Source organism: Chiloscyllium plagiosum, chromosome 7, assembly GCF_004010195.1.
Source record: "Chiloscyllium plagiosum isolate BGI_BamShark_2017 chromosome 7, ASM401019v2, whole genome shotgun sequence".
Classification (NCBI taxonomy): Eukaryota; Metazoa; Chordata; class Chondrichthyes; order Orectolobiformes; family Hemiscylliidae; genus Chiloscyllium; species Chiloscyllium plagiosum.
Window position 1 is genome coordinate 41454077 of NC_057716.1, and position 22797 is coordinate 41476873.

Sequence of the window (22797 nt, forward strand, 5' to 3'; positions counted from 1 at the left end):
TTCCAGGCAGAATACTTTCCTTCCACTACCACTTGCTGTCTTCTGTTGGCCAGCCAATTCTGTATCCAGACAGCTAAGTTCCCCGTATCCCATTCCTCCTGACCTTCTGAATGAGCCTACCATAGGGAACCTTATCAAATGCCTTGCTGAAGTCCATATACACCACATCCACAGCTTGACCCTCATCAACTTTTCTAGTCACATCCTCAAAGAACCCGATAAGGTTTGTGAGGCATGACCTGCCTCTCACAAAGCCGTGTTGACTGTCGATTGGTCAAACCAGTTCGGTCAGGGTAGCCTTGAGGAGGAGTTCATTGAGTGTATCCATGTTAGTTTTCTCAAACAGTATGTAATGGAACAGATGAGGGAGCAAGCTATCCTAGATCTGGTCCTATGTAATGAGACAGGAAAAATTAATGACCTCATAGTCAGGAATCCTCTCGGAAGGAGTGATCACAGTATGGCTGAATTTAGAATACAGCTGGATAGTGAGGAGACAAAATCCAGTACCAGAGTCTTGTGCTTGAATAAGGGGGACTATGATAGAATGAGGGAGGACCTGGCGAAAGTAGACTGGAAACAGAGACTTTGTAGTGCGACAGTTGATGAGCAGTGGAGGACCTTTGAAGAAATTTTTAAGAAGTGCTCAGCAAAAGTACATTCCAATGAGAAGAAAGGACTGTAAGAGGAGGGCAATCTGCCATGGGTGTCTAAGGAAATAGAGAAGGTATACAAAGTGGCTAAAAACAGCAGGAATCTAGAAGATTGGAGAAACTTTAAAGGTCAACAGAAAGCCACAAAATGAGCTATAAAGAAAAGTAAGATAGGCTATGAGAAAAAACTAGCACAGAATATAAAGACAGAAAGAAAAATTTCTATAAATATTTAAAATGAAGAGGAGTGGCTAAAGTTAATGTTGGTCATTTAGAGGATGAGAAGGGGCAGTTAGTTATGGGATATGATGAAATGGCTGAGGCATTGAACAGGCATAGATCTTCACAGTGGAGAATACTAATAACATGCCAGTAAGTGACAAAGAGACGAACGTAGGTGAGGATCTGGAAACAATTATTATTACAGAAGAGTCTGTGTTGGGTGAGTTAACAAAGCCCTGGCCCTGAGATACTAAAAGAGGGAGAAATAGCAGGTGGATTTGTGGTAATGCTCCAAAATTTGCTGGACTCTGGGACAGTTCAACAAATTGGAAAATAGCAAATGTGACAACACTATTTAAAAAGGGAAGTAGACAAAAGATGGGGAATTATAGACCAGTGAGCTTAACGTCTGTCAAGGGGATGATGCTTGAGTCTATTATCAAGCAGGGCATCGCAAAAGAAATTGTCCCATTGTACAGACGTAGCAGGGATTCATGAAGGGCAGGTCATGCTTCAAAAATCTTTTGGAATTCTATGAAGACATTCCAAACAAGATGGACAATGGGAATGCAGTGGATGTGGTGTACCTAGATTTTCAAAAGGCCTTTCGCAAGATGCAGCACATGAGGCTGCTGCATAAGGATGCATGGTGTTGTAGTAGAGTATTAGTATGGATAGAGGATGAGTTGACTTACAGGAAGCAAAGAGTGGGGATAAATGAGTGCTATTCTGGTTGGCAATCAGTGGCGAGTGGTGTGCCTCAGGGATCGGTGTTGGGACCATAATTATTTACAATTTATATAAATGATTTGGAGTTGGGGACCACGTGTACAGTGTCAAAATTTGCCAATGACACTAAGATGGTTGACAGAGCAAAGTGTGCAGAGGATTGTGAAACTCTGCAGAGGACCATAGATACTTTAAATGAGTGGGCAAAAAGTCAGGCAGGTGGAATACAATGCTAGTAAACGTGAAGTCATACATTTTAGTAGGAGTAACAGCAAAATAGATTATTACTTGAATGGTAAAAGGTTGCAGCATGGTGATTTGCAGAGAGAACTGGGTGTCTTTGTGCATGAACTGCAGAAGGTTGGACTGCAGGTACAACAAGTTATTAGGAAGGCAAATGGAATTTGTCCTTCATTGCTAAAGGGGTTGAGTTTAAAAGCAGAGAGGTAATGTTGCAGCTGTACAAGGTGCTGTTGAGGACACACCTGCAGTGCTGCGTGCAGATTTGGTCTCCTTACTTAAGAAAGGATGTACTGGCACTGGAGTGGGTGCAGAGGAGGTTCATTAGGTTGATCCCAGAGTTGAGGGTGTTGGCTTATGAGGAGAGGCTGAGTAGATTGGGATTATATTCACTGGAATTCAGAAGAATGAGAGGGTATCTTATAGAAACAGATAATGAAGGGAATTGATAAAATAGAAATAATTAAGATGTTTCCACTGGCAGTTGAGACTAGGCCAAGATGGCATGGCCTCAAGATTAGAGGAAGCAGGTTTAGAATTGAACTGAGAAGGAACTTCTTCACGCAGAGGGTTGTTAATCTTTGGTATTCCATGCCCAGGGAAGTAGTTGATGCTACTTCAGTAATTGCTTTTAAAGCTAAGGTAGGTACTTGTTTGAAAAATAAAGGAATAAGGGATATGGTGAAAACGCGGCTCAGTGGAGCAGAATTCACAGAAAGATTAGCCATGATTCTACTGAGTGGCGGAGCAGGCTCGAAGGGCCAAACCATTTCTTTTAAGAATCTGGAATGTAAGCCATCCAAGTCCAGGGATTTTTCAACCCTTAGGTTTCATAGCTTTCCTTGGATCCTTTCACTGGTGATGGTAATTACTTTGAGTTCATCCCTTCCTATCACCTCATGATTTTTAGGAGGTTTTCTGAGTCTTCTACTCCAAAGACAGACTTAAAATACTTGTTCAAAGTCTCTGCTACTTTTTGTTTTCGACCGTTAATTCATCAGACTAACTCTCTCTGGAAGACCATTATTAACTTTAAAAACAAAAACAAAAACAAATTGCTGGAGAAACTCAGGTCTGGAAGCATCTTTGGAGAGAAAGCAGAGTTAATGAGTCCAATGACTCTTCTTCAGAACTAGTTTAAAATGTTCTTTGAATTTTTGTATCAGTTTTCAAATTACAAGCAATTTTTTTTCATGGTCTGCTTATTGTTTAGTCATTCTTGAGGTTGTTAAGGTTTGTCCAATCCTATGACTACCACCATTGTTTGGAGATTTGTGGAGTGTTCCTTTAAAATTTACTGCTATCCTTAACTCACTTATTTAGCCACAGACTGTACATGCTTTTCATACAGCCCTTCTTTCTCACAGAGATAAATCTTTATTGTGAGTTATTAAATAGCTCCTTACATCTCTTCCACAGCAATTCTACTGTCCTACCTTTCAACCTAGCTCCAAAGTTTATTTTAACCAATTCTGTCGTCTTAACTTCAGTTACCAGATAGCGACCTTCAATGTTTGAAATCTGCTTCTTTCTTTCAAATAGAATATGAAATTCGATCACATTGCCATCTTCTGCATAAAGAAATATTTCCTAATTTCTCTCCTCAATGGCCTGGCACCAAACCTGCCGAGGCACAGTCAGCAGCAGAAAACCTTTCTTGCTATCCTCCTAATCAATATATTCCAGAATTCTTACAATCTAAAACCAAACCACTTGTAATGGTCTACATTCTAGGGAATACAAACCTGCCTTACTTCTCCTTAAGTCTTAACATTTTGAGCCAGGGTAACAGTCTAGTGAATTTGTGCTGCACTGTATCCAAGGCATATGAAATATGTACAGCGATCTCTACAGTGATCCAGATTTTATGTAACTAAAGTTCCACTGCTTTATATTCTACTCCTCTAGTTATACAGGCAAACAATTAGAAAATGTTGTTTCATTCCTTTTTGGTCATACCTGAATAACTAAAATATTCCATGGACTACTACAGAGAGATTTTAAGTAAGAAATAAAATATATGAACACGTCTATGTAATAACAGTTATGCAGCAATGGAATGCATAAAACTCACACCCAAGTTTCATAAATGACAAGTTAATCTCCTTTGGTATAGCATACAATGAATCAAGATCAAGGTTAGATTAAAATGTAAAAACGTAAAATTTGACTAGTTCATCATAATTTAAAGCATTGATGAGGTGATTTAATATTGTTTCAGACAAAATGGATAATATCAGTCAACTCACCATGAGCAATGTTACAAGAGATTCACAAACACTGTCGCAGCCATGAGGCAGGCTCACACACAAGCTATCAATTAATTGTGCAGACAGGTTGAGTTTGTCATGCTGGGTTCACCAGACTTCCTTTATCTTGGTTTATCCGTCTGTTAGTTAAACTTTCTTTGATGAGTGAGAAGTGTGTTTCACAGTATCATCTCTGGATGACTTGCATATTTTTTTCATATTATTGTTTCACAGTTGATGAACAGAATCTACAAAGTGTTAACAGAGCCCCTGACATGCATGCATTAATAATTGTATTTTATAACAATGGTGTTAGTTGTTATATTTTATTGTGGGAGTGCAAGTACTATATTTTGATCAAGCTTCATTGTTATTTACATTTTCAATTCCAAAATGCTCATATGTTTGCTAGATTATTAACATACTACTTAATATGGTGTTTTATTTTAAAAAAGATATAGTTGCAAGTAATGCTTGTTGAGAAGTTGGAGAAACCATGCAATTACACATAGTTAAGAAGGTGGTGCTGAGGATCCAAGGGGAAAGTGAGGCTTGGCAGGAGTAGAAAGGTTGATAACCACTGAGGAATGTAATAGTGTGTGGGGGAATACTGGGAAGTGGATGGGTTTCTTTATTCTTTGATAAGATGTATGCATCATTAAGGGCATCATATGCTGTGTTTCTCCAGCTGTCTTTGAACGGAGTGGTTTCACAAACCATTCTCAGAGGGCAGCTCAAAATCAACCACATGGCTGATGGTGCAGAGTCATACAGATACCATACCCATTAGTTGGATGGCAAATTTCCTTTACTGAAGGACACTAGTGAACCAAATGGATTTTCATGAAACCAATGTTGTAAACAGAGTCAATAATCAAGTTTTAAGCACAGGCACTGAACACATTTTTCAATACTTGATTTATTAAATTAAATATGAATTCCACTAGCTGCCATTGAGGGTTGTGAAGCTATATCCTTAGACTTCTAGCATACAATTCTGGATGACTTGTCCAATGACACGACCACTATACCACTGTCTCCCATATGAAGAGAGTGATCCAAGGTTTGGGAATAGTCTTATTAAGTGTGGAAATGGTGAGGTAGGTATCTGGGTTGTATTAGAGCTGGGATTCAGTGCTAGCATCTATTCTGAAACCACGTTATCATCGTCTCACCCCATAATTTTCTTATCTTGTGAGTTAAAGACAGCCTTGGAGTGTAGGTTCCTAGTTCCTTGAAAGTGGAGTCGCAGGTAGATAGGATAGTGAAAGCAGCGTTTGATATGCTTTCTCTTACTGGTCAGAGCATAGAGTACAGGAATTGGGAGGTCATGTTGCAGCGGTACAAGACTTGGGTTCGGTCACTTTTGGAATATTATGTGCAATTCTGGTTTCCCTCCTGTAAGGAGAATGTTGTGAAACTTGAAAGGATTTAGAAAAGATTTACAAGGATGTTGCCAGGGTTTGACCTTTAGGGAGAGGCTGAATAGGCTGGAGCTGTTTTCCTTGGAGTTTTAGGGGCTGAGGGATGACCTTATAGAGCTTTATAAAACCGTGAGGGGCATGGATCGGACAAATAGACAAGGTCTTTTCCCTGTAGTGGTGAAGTCCAGAACGAGAGGGCATAAATTTAGGGTGAGAGGGGAAAGACTTAAAAGGGACCTAAGGGGCAACTTTTTTTACACACAAGGCGGTGCACGTATGGTATGAGCCGCCAGAAGAAGTGTGGAGGCTGGGACAATTACAACATTTAAAAAGCATCTGGATGGGTATATAAATAGGAAAGGGTTTAGAGAGATATGGGCCAAGTGCTGGCAAATGGGACTAGGTTAATTTAGGATATCTGGTCAGCATGGATGAGTTAGACCGAAGAGTCTATTTCCGTGCTGTACACCTCTATGACTCTATAATTAGAGACAATCTTAAATTTAAATCCCACAGATAGGAATAAGAAAGACTGAGAAAGCAGTAACTAGCTAAGAATCGTTAAAACAATATGTACATATGTGGTAAACAAACTTGCTGAAATAATATCAACTGTCAAATTTCATAATGTACCAAAGGGCATAAAAACTGAAAGAACTTTATATACAGTTACTGTTGCAATATAAGGAAACATGGTAACCAATTAGAACACAGTATCCCGCAAAAACTTAGGAGAATAATGAGCAAACACCGCATCAAATGGTTATTTGCCAGTGGCAAGTATCTTTCAGCACTGCTCAGTGAGTCAGCCTGTAAATTTGTTTCTTGTCTCCTTGATCACAAAAATTGCTCCTGTGCCAGATTTCATTTCATGACTGCCATAAAGACCTTTTTGTTAAAAAGCTAAAATTCTGCCTATAATAACTGACAGTCTTCGATTGCTATCATACTTGGAGTTAACTAATTCTCCAATATATTCACGAACAGGTCAACCAAATAGTTACATTCACTAGCTCAAGGTCAGCCTGATAGCAATGAGGAGAGGACACGAGGCTTGTTTCCCATTTTTAACCTTCCTTTTTCCACAAATCTGGATGGTGATGTCCAAATGGGCTAGTGTCACTCGCAGCTTAAAAACAGGAGTTTTAAACAAAAAAAAATGCTTGAAAATTGATCATCTAAATGGCAAGGAGATGGGGCAAGTATGGGCAGAAAAGCAATACGGCACATGAACCTAAGTGGCTCATACAACTGTACCTATGAAAAAGATGAAATGTAGAATAGTAAGTAAAACATTAGCATGACTTGCCATTATGAATGCAGAGTTAAAAATCATGTCTCAAAAAGGAAGTAATATGGATGCAGGAGTGCACAACAGAGTATGCAAATGCTTCAAATTTACATTTGGTAGAACTTCATGACAATATATCGCAACATTGTAAGGAACACAAACACACTTAAACTGTTCTCGTTTCTCCGTTGCAGGCAACAAAAATCAAGACCATTAGACATAAAAGCAAAAACTGAGACTTTAGCTTCAAAAGTATTTGAAAAAATCTTGGAATCCCAAACGATTCAACAGACTGTAATACAGGATAAACCAATAGTCCCAATTACAAGTTTTATTTTTATATCCATGTATTGTTAAGAATCCAGTAAAAATCTCTTGAACATTATTTTATTCTTATTAAGTATTGCTTGTGTCCCCATTTACTGTATGAAAGGAACACTGATTTTGACTACAGTGGCACAGGAATATGAAGGGGTTGTGACAGGAAAACTGTTCAGCAAGACTTCTATTTTATTACAAAATGATTTTAAGGTATATTTCCTATGCTGGCTGAATACACTGGAAATAACTGATTTGCTTTAACATTACCTTATGTGGCAAGAATTCCAAAATATCATTTTGATATACTTTTCAAATTAAACTTATCCCAATAGCAACTCTCCCAAAGGCAAAATGTGTTAACTTTGTTATTGTGTTGCAATTACAACCTCTCAGATGACAAAACTGGCCAACTGCTACAAATAGTGATTCATCTATTTTTAGGTGGTCCAAGATGTATTGCACAGCATGTAGCTTGCAAAAGTTTTTTTTTAAATCAATAAATATAGAAAAAATGTATAAGCCAGAAAACACATTTCCATATTTACTGTGGAATGTATCATAACCACACCAGTTTGGGAAAAATATACTTATTGCAGAGGTTAGGCCTCAAGAAATTCTAAATTCCCTTATTAATACTTGACCAGAGATCCAAACTTGTAGATCAAAGGTCTGGTCCTGAGAAAGAAACTAACTTGGAAATGCACAAGAGGCAAATTCTGGTATCTAGATCAATGATGCTGACAGCAGTATGGGAGCCAATTTCAGAATCTGTAATCTGCAGACACATCCCTTTGCAAAATCCTGGTACACCCAACATCCCTCCTATGAAAGAATGCTATATTCATCGTAAATTGTGCCAACAATCCTAGCTTTGCAGTATATTTTGGTATTTCATACTGGGTAGCAAGAAATTTTGTAGAAGCAGGGGCTTTATGAATTTCAGTTGTAAGTTCACTAAAAACCGTCGGACCCATACCTACAAATGAAATGTTTCACCATAACTGGCTTGAGCTAAACATCACCTCATAATTAAATATAGATAAATGAAAATAAACCAGTTTTGAACACTATTTGACAAGAGTCAACTGACCCATTACAAGTTTAAAAAAAATAGATCAACCATGAAGTCCAAGCTACCTCACCTCTGAAAAGCAATGATGCTGACTGAATGTTCATAAGGTTGGGGGGGGTGTTAGGGAAAGAAAAAAAAAAATCACTGCCGATTCTCCAATTCTCTCCCTCCCGGTGACTCACCTACTTTTCTCCAAATTTCACCAAAAAACTGATCAATACACCCTGTCACAGTTCTTCGCCCCATTCTCTCGCAAAGTGCCCAGATGCCAGCTTACCTCAGTCTAGAGTCATACTACTTCTCCAGCATCAAAATGTGTTCATATTATGATAGAATCTGGGGGAACTGATGTTAACTTAGAATGCCCTGCAGTGTCTGCATAGATGGTTGGTGGAAGAGGATTCAAACTGGTTTTCAAAAGGAAACTGGATATGCACCTAAGAAATCTATGTGCAGGATTGTAGAAAACAAATTAGGGAAGTAGGGCTAATTCATTTGCTCTTATAATGAGCTGACAGATGTAATGGGTCACCTTTTGTACGGTAATTGTTAAGTTCCTGTAAAATTAGTTATAATAAAAGGATATTAATGCTATTTATGTTATGTAGAGGCAAAAGATAACAAATACTTCGTACACAGAAAGATGAAAGGAAGCAGAATCTTTCTTTGGAAACAACTTTGAGGTAATCAAATTTAAACACAATACTTTGACTATTAGGAGTTGCAACCACCCATTAGGAATTTAGAAGCAAGCATATTGGATTGAACTTGTAAAAAATAAAAATCCAGACAAGTTAATATTGAAGGCCACTAATGTATTGTAGAAGGGACAAAAGAGGCCACCTTCTGGAGAGACAAGGCACTGGAGGGATTGAGGATCAACTGAACAGTTCAAGGCAAATAAATGGGGCTATTGAGTCTAACTGCAATGCCATACATTTTCAATTTAATTTGAAAATGCCAGAGTTACAATATGACCTGCTCCACAAATACGTGACTGAAAAGTTTCTCAAATAAACAAGCTATGAAGTGTAATTACTTAGGTCCTAATTTTCTTACCTGGATTACAGTCTGTCAGGAGTGAGCAAATAGAAAGTAGAACCTTTGAAATGGTCAGAGCTGGGCTCCAGTTGTCTTTCAAGATGTCCAGACAGATTACTCCCTGACTGTTAATATTGCAGTGATAGATTCTGGTCCGGAAAGTTACCTAAAGATAACAGTAAATGTGAAGAATAGTTCTTTATAGCAAACCGAACATTTAATAAGTTTGTCAATGCTGACATAGTTGTCCAGAAATTTGGTCAATACCTAGTCTTAATTTGGTTTGAAAAGGAACAGGATAAACAACCTTGAAAAGGAGGAAAATAGACTGAAGTCGAAAGGAATGAAGGGATGAGAAGCCTGCTCAATGCAAAGAGACAGTGGCAGCAGAAGTTTTCAATTTTCAAGCTAAACTAATCTCTCAAACCACAACTAGTAAAACAGTTGTGGAATGAATTGCACATATGCCATATTTGGAATGCAATCTCAACTTCCACATAGATAACCGATTACAGCATAACCAGCATTTTATTGAAACAAAATATAAATTAACAGAAATTCAGACATACCTATTAGAATTTGTAAAGAAAAAAAAACAGGTTATAACATATGGATTGTTGATATCTAGTAAGGTCTGACAGGGATGCATGAAGCCATGTAGAATTGAGGATCAAGTGATGGTTTGGTGTAATTGGGTGAGAACCTATATGGCCAAAAATGCGAAACAAGTAATCAGTGAGGTATGGAGTTAGGTTGAGAGTGAGTTAGAATAAAACTCTGACCAGAAAAGCACACGCCTGGACTCTCTCAAACCAACATTTTAATCTCTGGTGTTATAAAGGTTATAATGATGTATTGGATACACCTCTTCAGAGACTGATCAGGTAAGTGGGCCAGCATTTCTATACAGTAGGCTACTTATAGGGACAGGCATAGGATCCCCACCTCAACAACAGACAGAACTATGCCTTGCTTACTGAAGCCATCTGTAGCAATTAGATAAGGTACATAAAATGTCATAGTGCTTTGAAAAGTGGAATTCCATACAGGAAATGCCAATTAGAACGAGAATAAATTAATACATAGAGCTAGCACAGTTATAATGAGCCAATTAGGTCGCTTCATTTCTTCAGAATTCTAATTTAGAGCTTGTTGGAACTTAAAAACTAATCAACTTTAATTATAAAACATCACTAAGAGCTAATAGTGAAAGCTGCAAAACCAAAGGCAAGCGTTGCAGGAATTTGATTAATTTTGCATATGAACTGCGATGCAAGATGGGAAATAAAAACAGAAAACAAAGGATAAATAAAATTATACAGAACTTCATTAAATTAAGCCAAGGGAATTTTTTTTTTAAATGAACCTTATCTTCTGAAACAATTACAATGACATGGTCTTGTTACATATGATACAGAGGCATGTGATAGAAAGACCCTTAGAATGTAGGAAAGTTTTATTAGGGTTTCCAAGGTGGAGGTGGGGCGACAAGCTAAAATTATGGGGTTGAGAGACCCAAGGCAATGGGTGCCACAAAGCTGTCCCTCTCCCATCCCAACAACCCTGAAACTGTCAATTATTTTTGCTTCCGATCCCAAGATCTTCTTTGCTTCCCCCTCCACGTTGCAGTTTTCAATGAGGGGTTACAGCAATTTTCAAGCTTTGTATCGGGTCATAGAGAGAAAAAGCTTTTGAAGCTCTGGGATAAACATTCACACATCATTTAGAATTTCGCACAGCCAACCACTCAAACTATTCGAAATGTATTTAGATAATGTAACATGAAGAATTACCTTTGGTGGTTTGAATGGATAATCAGATGAGAAAGTGATGTCCAGAAAAAAAACACCTCCCTCATAAACTGAACCAGGAGGACCTAGTATGGTAGATCGCCACTCATATATATTGTCGCCTTTTGGACCAGCACTGAAATAAATTCATTGAAAGTATATTAAACATATTACTTGCAAAAACTCATAAGAATTGTCTTGTATCAAGGCGTTGTTTGCTGGTGATATCTTATACAAATAGACAGGACTGCAACACCTTGTACAATAAACAGAAATAGTGATCAAGTTCCAAATGATGTGTTCATAATAGACAGACATGAATGGACAAACTTCTGCACAAGTTCAGATAAATTACCTAGCACCCATGTTGTACATCACATTACACATTCTGGGTTTCATAACTTAAATTCTTTCTATCAAAGTCCATTACTTTCATTGGTACAACATTGTCTATTTTACCCCATTAACTCAATTGCTTTTCTGATAAATTTCCTTCGTTCCTTCATGGCCTTTCACTCACAACCTTCCAAAATTCCAAATTGTCTGAAGCATTTTTGTACTTATCCGATCCTGTACCAAATCTCAGTCTTTACTAATGTCATCAAGGATATAAACGAGCTCTGCAATCCCTACTGCACTAAATCTATGGCTTAACAGCGTTATATGTTGTAATCCTCGCCAACCCGACACCCACTCATTGAATTCTATACCCGATTTCAGTCTTTTATGCATCTGGTTCCCTTCCATTTCCCAATCGTTGATGGCAGAGCCATGTGCCACCATTCTGTACTCTCTACTTTCCCATAGACTTTGCTGCTTCTCTGCATTTCTTTCTCTCTTTGTTAAAAGGTGGTTCATGAAAACCCAGATTTGATCAAGCTTTTGATCACACCTCCTAATTCCCCTTCTCGCTCTGAAAGGTGTTTAAATTATGCAGTAATGGCACAGAATTTTGTCACAATATGTATGCTGTATGATGCTATTGGTGTTTAATATTCAAAGCTAAAAAAACTTGATAATTATAAGTAACCTTAAGTAGAACCGAATTCTACAAAATGTTAGTAATTAGCATCCCCATCCACCCATTCATGAGCTCCAAAACCTGAAGTGCAACATTTCCCATTGATTCCATATGCAGTCAAAATTAGAATTATACAGTATTGAAACAGACCCTTCGGTCAGTCCAATTAATTCATGCTGACCATAATCCCAAACTAAACTAGTCCCACCTGCCTTCTCCTGGTCCATATCCCTCCAAACATTTCTTATTCATATACTTAGCGGAATGTCTTTTAAATCATATATCCGCACCTACCTCATCCTTGGGAAGTTCATTCCACTCAATGTAAAAAAAAATGCCCTTCATGTCTTTTTTTAAATCTTTCTCCTCTCATCTTAAAATCTTCACATCTTGAAATCCCCCACCCTTGGGAAAAGATACCTGCCATTACTTTATAAACCTTTTAAAGATCATCTCTCAATCTCCTACGCTCCAGTGAGAAAGTTTCTGTCTCTACTTATAATTTAGACCCTCCATTCTCAGCAACATCTCTTCATGGTAAATTTCTTTTTCAGGTTGTCAGATCGTTCCAAACTTTCAGTGTGTTTGAAAGAAATGACAAGACAGAGGAAACCTGTCAAAAATCCCATTTTCCCCACAGTGCTCTTCACAAACACTGACAGTAAGCCTCCAAACTGACACTGACTGTCAGGTCTTTGGAAGATTTAGGGCAATAAAGAGTCAAGAGAGCAATACAGCCTGCTAGAATGACGCCATGGTAAATTTGTAACAGAGGGCTGATACAAGCCAAGTCAAATGGCTATGTACAACCTGAAACTTGTCAGTACATGATTCCATTGCTGCACTGCTGCCTTTGGAAATTGTGCCATAGAAAGTGATGGCACTGTGAAAGAAACTTCATGCAACACAAACTGCATTTCATTAAATTAGCTTTCAGTTCACATCACTGCATTGCATTTTATGATGAGTGAACTGACTATGTCATTTTTTTTAAACAGAGCGGTGAGGAGTGGGAGCGGAGAGAAGCAAGGACTGCCAGGAAGGTTAAGTTTTCTCACTTAAAAAGGGACTTACCTCAGGAGTCAGGCCTCCATTATTGAAGAGTGGCGAGGACTGAGGGCAGAGAGAAGCAAGGACTGCCAAGAAGGGTAAGCGATTGTTTTTTAAGTAGGTGAGATCTAAACTCGAGACCCTACACTGTAGGTCTTCCTCCAACCCACCTTCTCTAACCTTAATAAGAGTCTGTCAACTCGGTAAGTTCTTCAGGCTTTTTTTCTCTTTCTTGTTTCGTCCTGTGTGGGCTTTCAGATTAGTGGAGTATGGCTGATAGGGCAGTTGCATGTTCCTCCCGCAGAATGTGGCAGGTGAGAGATATGACATGTCTTTACCGATCACACCTGTGGGAGTGCACCCAACTCCAGCTCCTCGAAAACCGAGTTAGGGAACTGAAGCTGGTGATGAATGAACTGTGGATCATTTGGGAGGCGGAGGGAAAAATTGAGGGGATGGAAATTAGGCGCAGGATAAGGACAGTTGGGTTACAGTCAGGGGGAGGAAAGGGAACCGACACACACAGCAGGATCCCCTACTGCCGTTCTCCTCAGCAATAAGTATACAGTTTTGAATACTGCTGGTGGGCAACAGCCGACCAGGGGAAAGCCATAGTTGTCAGGTCTCTGGTACTGAGGCTCAGAAGGGAAGGGGGGAGAATAGAGAAGCGCTAATGGTAGGGGACTCAATACCGATGGATTGACAGGAGATTTTGTGGTCAGGAATGGAACTCCCTGAAAGTACGTCGTGTCCCCGGTACCAGGGTGTGGGACGTCGCTGATCAGGATTACAGGATTCTGAAGGGGGAGGGTGAGCAGCCAGAAATCGTGGTACATATTGACACCAATGACATAGCCAGGAAAAGGATTGAGGATCTGAAAAGTGACTACAGAGAGCTCGTTTGGAAGCTGAAGAGCAGGACGACTAGTGTTCTCAGGTTTGCTACCTGTACCACGAGATAGTGAGGTGAGGAACAGGCACCGAGTGCAGCTTAACATGTGGCTGCACAGCTGGTGCAGGAGGGTGCGCTTCAGATACTCAGACCATTGGGATGCCTTCTGGGGAAGGTGGGACCTGTACACAAAGGACGAGTTGCACCTGAACTGGAGGGGCTCAAATGTCCTGGGTAGGAGATTTGTTCGTGTGGTTTGGGAGGGTTTAAACTAGTTTGGCATGGGGGTGGGAACCAGACCTACATATCTGAGAGGGGGGTAGTTGTAGATGGGGCAGTGACAGGATGTAGTGAATCTAACAGAGATGTGATGAAACAAAGGAATCAGTTAAAGTGTGTCTGCTTTAATGCAAGGAGTGTCAGAAATAAGAGTGATGAACTGAGAGCATTGATCAGTAATTGGGACTATGTTGTTGTGGCCATAAGGGAGACGTGGATTTCACAGGGGCAGGAATGGTTGCTTGATGTTCCAGGGTTTAGAACATTTAAAAAGAACAGGGAGGGGGGGAAAAAAAGAGGAGCGGGTGTAGCATTGCTCATTAGAGCATGCATCACAGCTACAGAGATGAAGGTTGTTGAGGAAGGTTTGTCTACTGAGTCAGCATGGGTGGAAGTTAGGAACAACAAGGGAGCAGCCACCTCATTGGAGGTTTTCTACAAACCCTCTAATAGCAGTAGGGAGATCAAAGAACTCATAGGCCCGCAGGTCTTGGAAAAATGCAGATGTAGCAGGGTTATTGGTATGGGTGACTTCAACTTTCCCTGTGCAGATGGTTTGGGTGGACCAATTTGTGTCAGGCGTGTTCAAGAGGGTTTCCTTACTCAGTATGTCGACAGGCCGATGAGGGGGGGGCCATTTTGGATTTGGTGCTCGACAATGAGTCAAGGCAGGTGTCAGATCCCATGGTGGGAGAACACTTTGGCGACAGTGACCACAACTACCTCACACTTAACATGGCCATGGAGAGGGAAAGAAGCAGTTACCATATGAAGATATTTAATTGAGGAAAAATAAATTATGACGCTATCAGACGGGAGTTGGGAAGTACAAATTGGGAGCAAATGTTCCATAGAAAGGGCACAACAGACATGTGGAGACTGTTTAAGGAACAGTTGTTGCGAATGATGCATAAATTTGTTCACCTGAGACAGACAAGAAGGGGTAAGATTAAGGAGCCTTGGATGGTGAGAACAGAGGAGCTTCTCGTCAAAAAGAAGCAGCAAGGATCTAGCCCAGCTCTACAGGATTACAGACTTACGAGAAAGGAGCTCAGAAATGAACCTAGAAGAGCCAGGAGGAGGCACAAAAAAGGTTTGGCAGGAAGGATTAGGGAGAACCCAAAGGCATTTTACTTATACGTGAGTAATAATAGAATGATCAGGGAGAAGGTAGGGCCGGTCAGGGACAGCACAGGGAACTTGTGCATGGAGTCTGAGCAGATAGGGGAAACCCTAAATGAGTTTTTTTGCTTTAGTTTTCACTAAGGAAAGGGATCTTGTTGTGAATGAGAACTTTAAGGAGCCGGGAAACAGGCTTGAACAGATCGAGACTGAGGAAGTTGATGTGGTGGAAATTTAGACCAGATTTATCCTAGGTTGTTCTTGGAAGCAAGAAAGGAGCTTGCCGTGCCACTGGAGAATCTTTGCTTCGTCACTCTCCACGGGAGTCGTACCAGAGGATTGGAAGGAGGCGAATGTTATTCCTCTTTTCAAGGGTAAAAGGGAAAGCCCTGGCAATTACAGACCAGCCAGTCTTACGTCTGTGGTCAGCAAGGTTTTGGAAAGAAATCTGAGGGATAGAATTTATGACTATTTGGAAAAGCAGAGTGTGGTTAAAAGCAGTCAGCATGGCTTTGTGACTGCCATGAAGGGTTATAGTTTTAAGGTGTTAGAAGGAAGGTAGAGAGGAGACGTCAAAGGTAGGTTCTTTACACAGAGTTGTGAATCATGGAATGCGTTGCCAGCAGTGGTGGTGGAAGTAGAGTCATTAGGGACATTTAAGCAACTGCTGGACATGTTGGTGGAGAGCAGTGAATTGAGGGGTGCGTAGGTAAGGTTATTTTATTTTCTATTTAGATTAATCCTTGGCACAACATAGTGGGCTGAAGGGCCTATTCTGTGCTGTACTTTTCTATGTTTTATATCCTGTCCTGCAATGTTCAGTCAGCCTAAAGGTGGTGTTTTTGTTATTACTCCATAGTTGAAATAGGGATCCTAACAGTTTGTCTTGGTTTTACATAATTTGATGGCCTACCAAGGTGCAAGTAGTGGACAATTCAATATTCAGCTCTGCTGGTGATGGAAGAAATTGTTTTCTGTAATGGCAGTAAAAATTGCTGGTTTCCATAATCTACTGCAATCCTGACAATTTAAGACTCAGAAAACAGTAGTTACTCATCTCAGCAACAGGACAATAGACAAGCTTGTGTTCTTCACACACTACACAAATTGATACAGCATATGTCAATATTGCTGAATAGCTCATTGAAAAAATGGAGACCTGTGATGGTCGTCCATTCATGTATTGTAGAAAATGTAAACTATCAAACAAGAGAATATGGGAGGCTGATGCAAACATAGAATGCTGGAGAAACATTGGAGGTCTGGCAGCATCTATGGAGAGAGAAACAGGAGTTAATGTTTTAACTCATCTTAATCAGAATCTGTTCAGAACCTTTTATAAAGTAGTAATATTGGACTTAAAATACTAACTGCTTCTCTCTCTCCACAAATGCTGTCTCACTTGCTGAGCTTCTCCAGCATTCTGTGTTTGTTTATGACTTCCAGCACCTGTAGAATTTAGATTAATGCTGTTAGCTACAGTGAAAAGTGTATAATGTTGTTACACCCCTGCACGATCTTGAATTACACAATAAATTAGTGAAAATATATTGTAAAATACTGAACAAATTAATATTAAATTGATACGATATAAACTGAAACATCTTCAAAAGTTCATCTTTCCTTCTCCATAGCTTTCATCCCATCTGCTCCTCCAGTTACCGCTGTCGAACATCGTCCGACAGCAATATGCTACTTTCCTGCCACCATTGGTGCTGTCACTTCTGTCCACCACCTCCATGCTGGACACTACCATTTTGCATACGTCCTACACTTCTCTGATGCTGGACTTCAACCAATAGAGTCCTGATTCAACCCTTTCGATGATCTTTCAATGCTCCCACCCGAGATGGAGCAGGGTTGAAGATATGCAGGATCCCAGCCTCCAGCACCAGGACACCCCAGGGCAACCAAAACAAAAATAGAAACATTACTGAACTGGAGAGAAAAGATGAATCCGGGTGGATGCAGCCAGACCAGCTGCATCAGCCCATGAGCGGCTGAGCCCCACACTCAGGAGCTGAATGCTGCTGTCCGCGCCGCCATCTTTAACAGAGATATCTTGTCTTTATGGTAGGATCGCATCATTTGCAATTCTAGAAATTTTTCTGATGTTCACTGCGATCTAACATGCAAGGTTGGCATAAGCATTTTCTCACCAACTTGTTCAGAGATGTTATTGCATACTTCTGAAGCAGGTGAGTCTTGAACCTGGGCCTCCTGGCTCAAAGGTAGGGATAGTACCGCTGCACCACAAAGCCCTGGGAGGAGACTGGTACAAACTTAGTTCCACAACTTGTCAAATTGGGCATCACTTGCTTAAATAGTTTCTGATTGTTCTACAAGACTACACAAGGCCCTAAGAGACCAAGGGGTGGAGGTACATAATTCTTTGAAGTTTGCATTACATATAGACAGGGTGGTTAAAAATGCATTTAGCATGCTTGGCTTCATTGCTCAGGCCTCTGAATATACGAGTTGGGAAGTCATGTTGAGGCTGCACAAGACATTGGCGAGGCCAGGATATTATTAAGCCGGAAAGGGTTCAGAAGAGATTTACCAGGAAGTTGCCAGGTTTGAGTTATAAAGAAAAACTGGATGGGCTGGGAATGTTTCTCCCACCACTGGAGTGGAGGTGGCTGGGAGGCAAACTGATAAAAGTTTATAAAATCATGGGAGGTATAGATAGAATTAATGGCAGTTGTTTTTTCTCTAGGATGGGTGATTTCAAGACTAGGGGGCACATTTTTTAAGGCAAGAGGAGAGGGATTTTAAAAAAAACATGAGGGCAAATGTTTTTACACAGAAGGTGGCTTGTGTGTGGAATAAACTTCCTGACAAAGTAGTGTATGTGGATACAATTACAATGTTTGAAAGACATTTGGATAAGAACAATAGGAAAGGTTTGGAGGGAGAGGGGCCAGGAGCAGACAGGTGGGACTAGTTTAGTTTGGAATTATGTTCAGAATAGATTGGTTGGACTGAAGAGTCTGTTTCTATGAAATATGACTCCATATAGCATGCGATTGAAGGAACTGATGACTTTAGTCAAAGATTTACATGTTCTCTCAACCGTCCTATCTTCTCTCTTAACCCAATGTGGTTAAACACTGTGTAACTTTCAAGTTAAGGTGCTGAACTTATTTTTTCAAGACTTGAAAACATTTAATAGTGCATGGTTATGACATACAAAAAGGATTTTAAAAACATTTAAGCGCACCAGCTGATGTTGAGCAACAAAAAAAAAGGAAAATCAAAAAGCCATCCAATGGAAAAAGCCAGTGTTCCAGGGAAATCCTACCAACACAATGGACTTCGGAAGTTCTGCCCAATTTTTTTTACATACTTTCGTAAATTGCTGGTAAATTACACATGACAGACTCCATACAAATGCAAATCTGTTTTTCTTTCTTACTGAAATTAAGTCTTGTAAACAGCGTTGCATACTGCAGTTGAAACATTTATCAGGAAATATGAGATCCTTTAACATTAAAGGGCAGCACGATGGCGTAGTGGTCAGCACTTCTGGCTCACAGCATCAGGGTCCCAGGTTCGAGTCCAGCATCGGGCGACTGTCAAGGTAGAGTTTGCACATTCTCCCAGTGTCTGCGTGGGTTTTCTCCGGGTGCTCTGGTTTCCTCCCACAGAGGAGAAAGTGAGGTCTGCAGATGCTGGAGATCAAAGTTGAAACTTTATTGCTGGAACAGCACAGCAGGTCAGGCAGCATCCAGGGAACAGGAGATTCGACGTTTCGGGCACAGGCCCTTCTTCAGGAATGAGCAGAGAGTGTTCAGCAGGAGAAGATAAAAGGTAGGGAGGAGGGACTTGGAGGAGGGGCGTTGGAAATGTGATAGGTGGAAAGAGGTCAAGGTGAGGGTGATAGGTCGGAGTAGGATGGAGGCAGAGAGGTCAAGAAGAAGACTGCAGGCCAGGAAGGCGGTGCCGGGCGGGAGGGACTCGGCTGAGACAAGGTGGGGGGAGGGAGAAACTGGTGAAGTCCAAGTTCATCCCCTGTGGTTGGAGGGCTCCCAGTCGGAAGATAAGACGCTCCCCCTCCGACCGGCGGGTTGTTGTGGTTTGGCGGTGGAACATAGACAGAGACTCAGAAAGGCTCTCTCACTGAAGGAGTCAGCTTCCAGTCCTTCCAATCAGGTTGTCAGTCTTTGATTATAATTTAAAAATCTTCCCCACCACCCCATCTACTCCTACCCACCTCATGCCATTTGCTTTTTCAGCTCTGACCTTCTGGGCCCCTTCATGTCCTCCAACCCCATATCCATTGATAACAAAACCTTTAGTTTTAATCCTAGCACTGAGCAACTCTCTGCTGAAACTACCCCTCACAATTGGAGCACAGGACTTAAGGCAGGATTGGGCTATTTGTCCCCATGAGGCTGTTTCACCATTCAACTTGATCATGGCCACGTCGGGGGGGAAATTGTGGTCCTTGAAGAAGGAGGCCATCTGTGTTGTGCGTTTTTGGAACTGGTCCTCTTGGGAGCAGATGCGGCGGAGTCGAAGGAATTGGGAGAATGGGTTGGCGTTTTTACAGGGGGCAGGATGGGAGGTGTAGTCCAGGTAGCTGTGGGAGTCGGTTGGTTTGTAGTAGATGTCCGTGTTGATTCGGTCGCCTGAGATAGAAACAGAAAGGTCTAGGAAGGGGATGACCTGCAGTCTTCTTCTTGACCTCTCCGCCTCCATCCTACTCCAACCTATCACCCTCACCTTGACCTCTTTCCACCTATCACATTTCCAACGCCCCTCCTCCAAGTCCCTCCTCCCTACCTTTTATCTTCTCCTGCTGAACACTCTCTGCTCATTCCTGAAGAAGGGCCTGTGCCCGAAACGTCGAATCTCCTGTTCCCTGGATGCTGCCTGATCTGCTGTGCTGTTCCAGCAATAAAGTTTCAACTTTCCTCCCACAGACCACAGATGTGCAGGTCAGGTGAATTGGCCATGCTAAATTGCCCATATAGTGCTAGATGCATTAGGCAGAGGGAAATGGGTCTGGGTGGGTTGCTCTCCGGAGGGTCGGTGTGGACCGGTTGGGCTGAAGGGCCTGTTTCCACACTGTAGGGAATCTAATCTAATTAAGTCAGACCTTCTGAGCGTTAGCATGAGTGTGCATCAAGAAACAAATTTGGTACAGACATTTCATAACTTCGTAAAACACCAAAAGAACTGCAGATGCTGGAAATCAGGAACTAAAACAGAAACTGCTGGAAAAACTCATGCCAGGCAGCATCTTTGGAGAAAAACCAGAGTTAATGTTTTGGGTCCAGTGATCAATCTTCAGAACCGTTCTGTGCAATTCTGAAGGGTCACCGGAACCAAAAGGTCAACTTTTGATTTCTCTCCAGAGATGCTGCCAGACTGGAGTTTTTCTAGTAATTTGTTTTTATTTCACAACTTTGTATTGATAGAAATACCAGAACACATAGATAAATCAAGAGAACTGATGCTTTTCATTAAATACTTCAGTGAAGGTAGAAAAGCCTAGCTTCAAACCAATTCAAAAATTAGTTTTTAAATCATACACAAAGCAGCCAAATTTGATGAGCTCAAAATTATCCTGTGATCTACTGGTGAAACATTCACTCTGTAAACGTTAAGTCTTTCCTAAAGATGGAACGTATTTAATATGGTGCTGCAATGCAGTTTGGTGAGCAAATTAGTCATGTCTGGGACGGATGGATCCTTGGCAGCATGAACTAGAAGTCGACTAAAACTTAGGAAACAGAGGATAGGTGCAGATGAGCATTTCTCAGATTGGAGACAAGTTGACAGTGGTGTTCAGAGGCTTCAGTGCTGGGACCCTTTTTCGGACTTATACACATGATTTGAACATAGGCATTAAGGGCAAAATCTCTGAATTTACAGATAATGCTAAGCTACGGAGAATAGTGAATCGTGAGGATGACACTGAGTGACTTCAGAAGGACATTGACAAATTGTGCAAAATGAGAGACATCTGGCACATGAATTTCTTTGCAGAGAAATAGGGGGTAATGCAAAAGAAGAAAAACAGAGACAAAATACAGGCTGAATGATACAACTTTGAGGGGTGTACAAGAGCAGAGGGACCTCAAGGTTCATGCCCATAATTTTCTGAGGTTGGCCAGGCAAGTTAAAAGAGTTGTCCAGGCGGCTTAGAAGATCCTTAGATTTACAAATAGAGGCACAGGATAGAATAGCAAGAAAGTAATGCTACACTTACACAAACCATCGGTCATACCACATTTGGAGTTGTATATTAAGTTCTGGCCACCTTATTAAGGAAGGATGTTGAATCTCTGGAGAGAATTCGAAGGTGATTAACTAAAATGATACCAGGAATTAGGGATTTTAGATACAAGGAATGATTATATAAATTGGCTTATTCTCCTTGAAGCAGGGAAGATTAAGAGGTGACCTTACTGAGGTGCTGAAAATTATGAACAATGTTGATAGGGTAAAGGATGATATTCCGTTTCCATTAGTTGGTATGAGAGTAACTTGGGTTCACAATTTCACGGTCATCAGTGAGAGCAAGGAGAGGAAGAGAAATTTCATTAGAATTGTTAGGATTTGGAAGGCAATGCCCGAAAGTGGTGGAAGCAGATTTCCACAAGAGGTTTCAAAAGACAGCTGGACATATATTTGAAAGTAATGAATTTTGAGGGCTATAAAAAAAGTCCAAGAGAATGGGACTAGGTGGATAGTTCTTTTGGGAGACAGACAGACACAATTGATTGAATAGTCCCCTTCAGTATTGTAAAGTTCTTCAATTCTTTGATTCTAAAAACCAACGGGGGAAGAGAAAATCAATGAGGTAAAAACAATGACTGCAAATGCTGGAAACCTTTAAACCAGCAGAGTTCGGACCCGAATAGGACAAACAGTACAGACTACAGATTCAAAAACACCAGCAACAGTTCTCCTTCTAGATCCTCCGCTCCATGCTTGCAGCAATGCGCCGGTACCTAACCTCTCTACAGTCAGCCCTGCCTCAGCTGAGGGCCACACTCTCTCAGAATTGCAAAGGATCCACTCTGTACTACATCGTCAGGAGAATTCATACTCTCAACAGTATTTCAATTCCATCTCAAACATTAAAAACTGTAAGTATAACAAACTTTTATCCAACCACCTCCATAACCAGCACTCCTCAAACATTCCAGAAGATTCCCCTGGCCTCAGAACCTATTCCGCCATTAGCCATGCGGCTGATGCACCTGCCACCCCACGCTGATGTCACTTCTGCCCCCACCCCTCACAATTCCTCATGCATCACACGTGACATCACTTCCGCCCCTCACATCATCACTGATGCCACATGCTCAGTGACTTCCGCCACCCCTACTGCTGTGGTCATCACCACTTCTGCCCCCACCAGCGCCACTCACCTGCATTCTGCTGACA

The 22797-nt window shown here is 40.9% G+C and overlaps 1 protein-coding gene across 4 annotated transcripts in view; it reads right to left on the reverse strand.

Annotated features, from left to right (window-relative positions):
- The window catches only part of ube2e3 (ubiquitin-conjugating enzyme E2E 3 (UBC4/5 homolog, yeast)), a 150145-nt gene that overhangs the window by 19520 nt on the left and 107828 nt on the right, over window positions 1-22797 (reverse strand). For all 4 annotated transcript variants that reach the window (XM_043693491.1, XM_043693493.1, XM_043693490.1 and 1 more), the window contains exons 4-5: window positions 11036-11168; window positions 9261-9408 (exon numbers count right to left, since the gene is read on the reverse strand). In XM_043693491.1, coding sequence (XP_043549426.1) covers window positions 9261-9408; window positions 11036-11168 — 281 coding nt within the window. The remainder of the gene's footprint in view (window positions 1-9260; window positions 9409-11035; window positions 11169-22797) is intronic.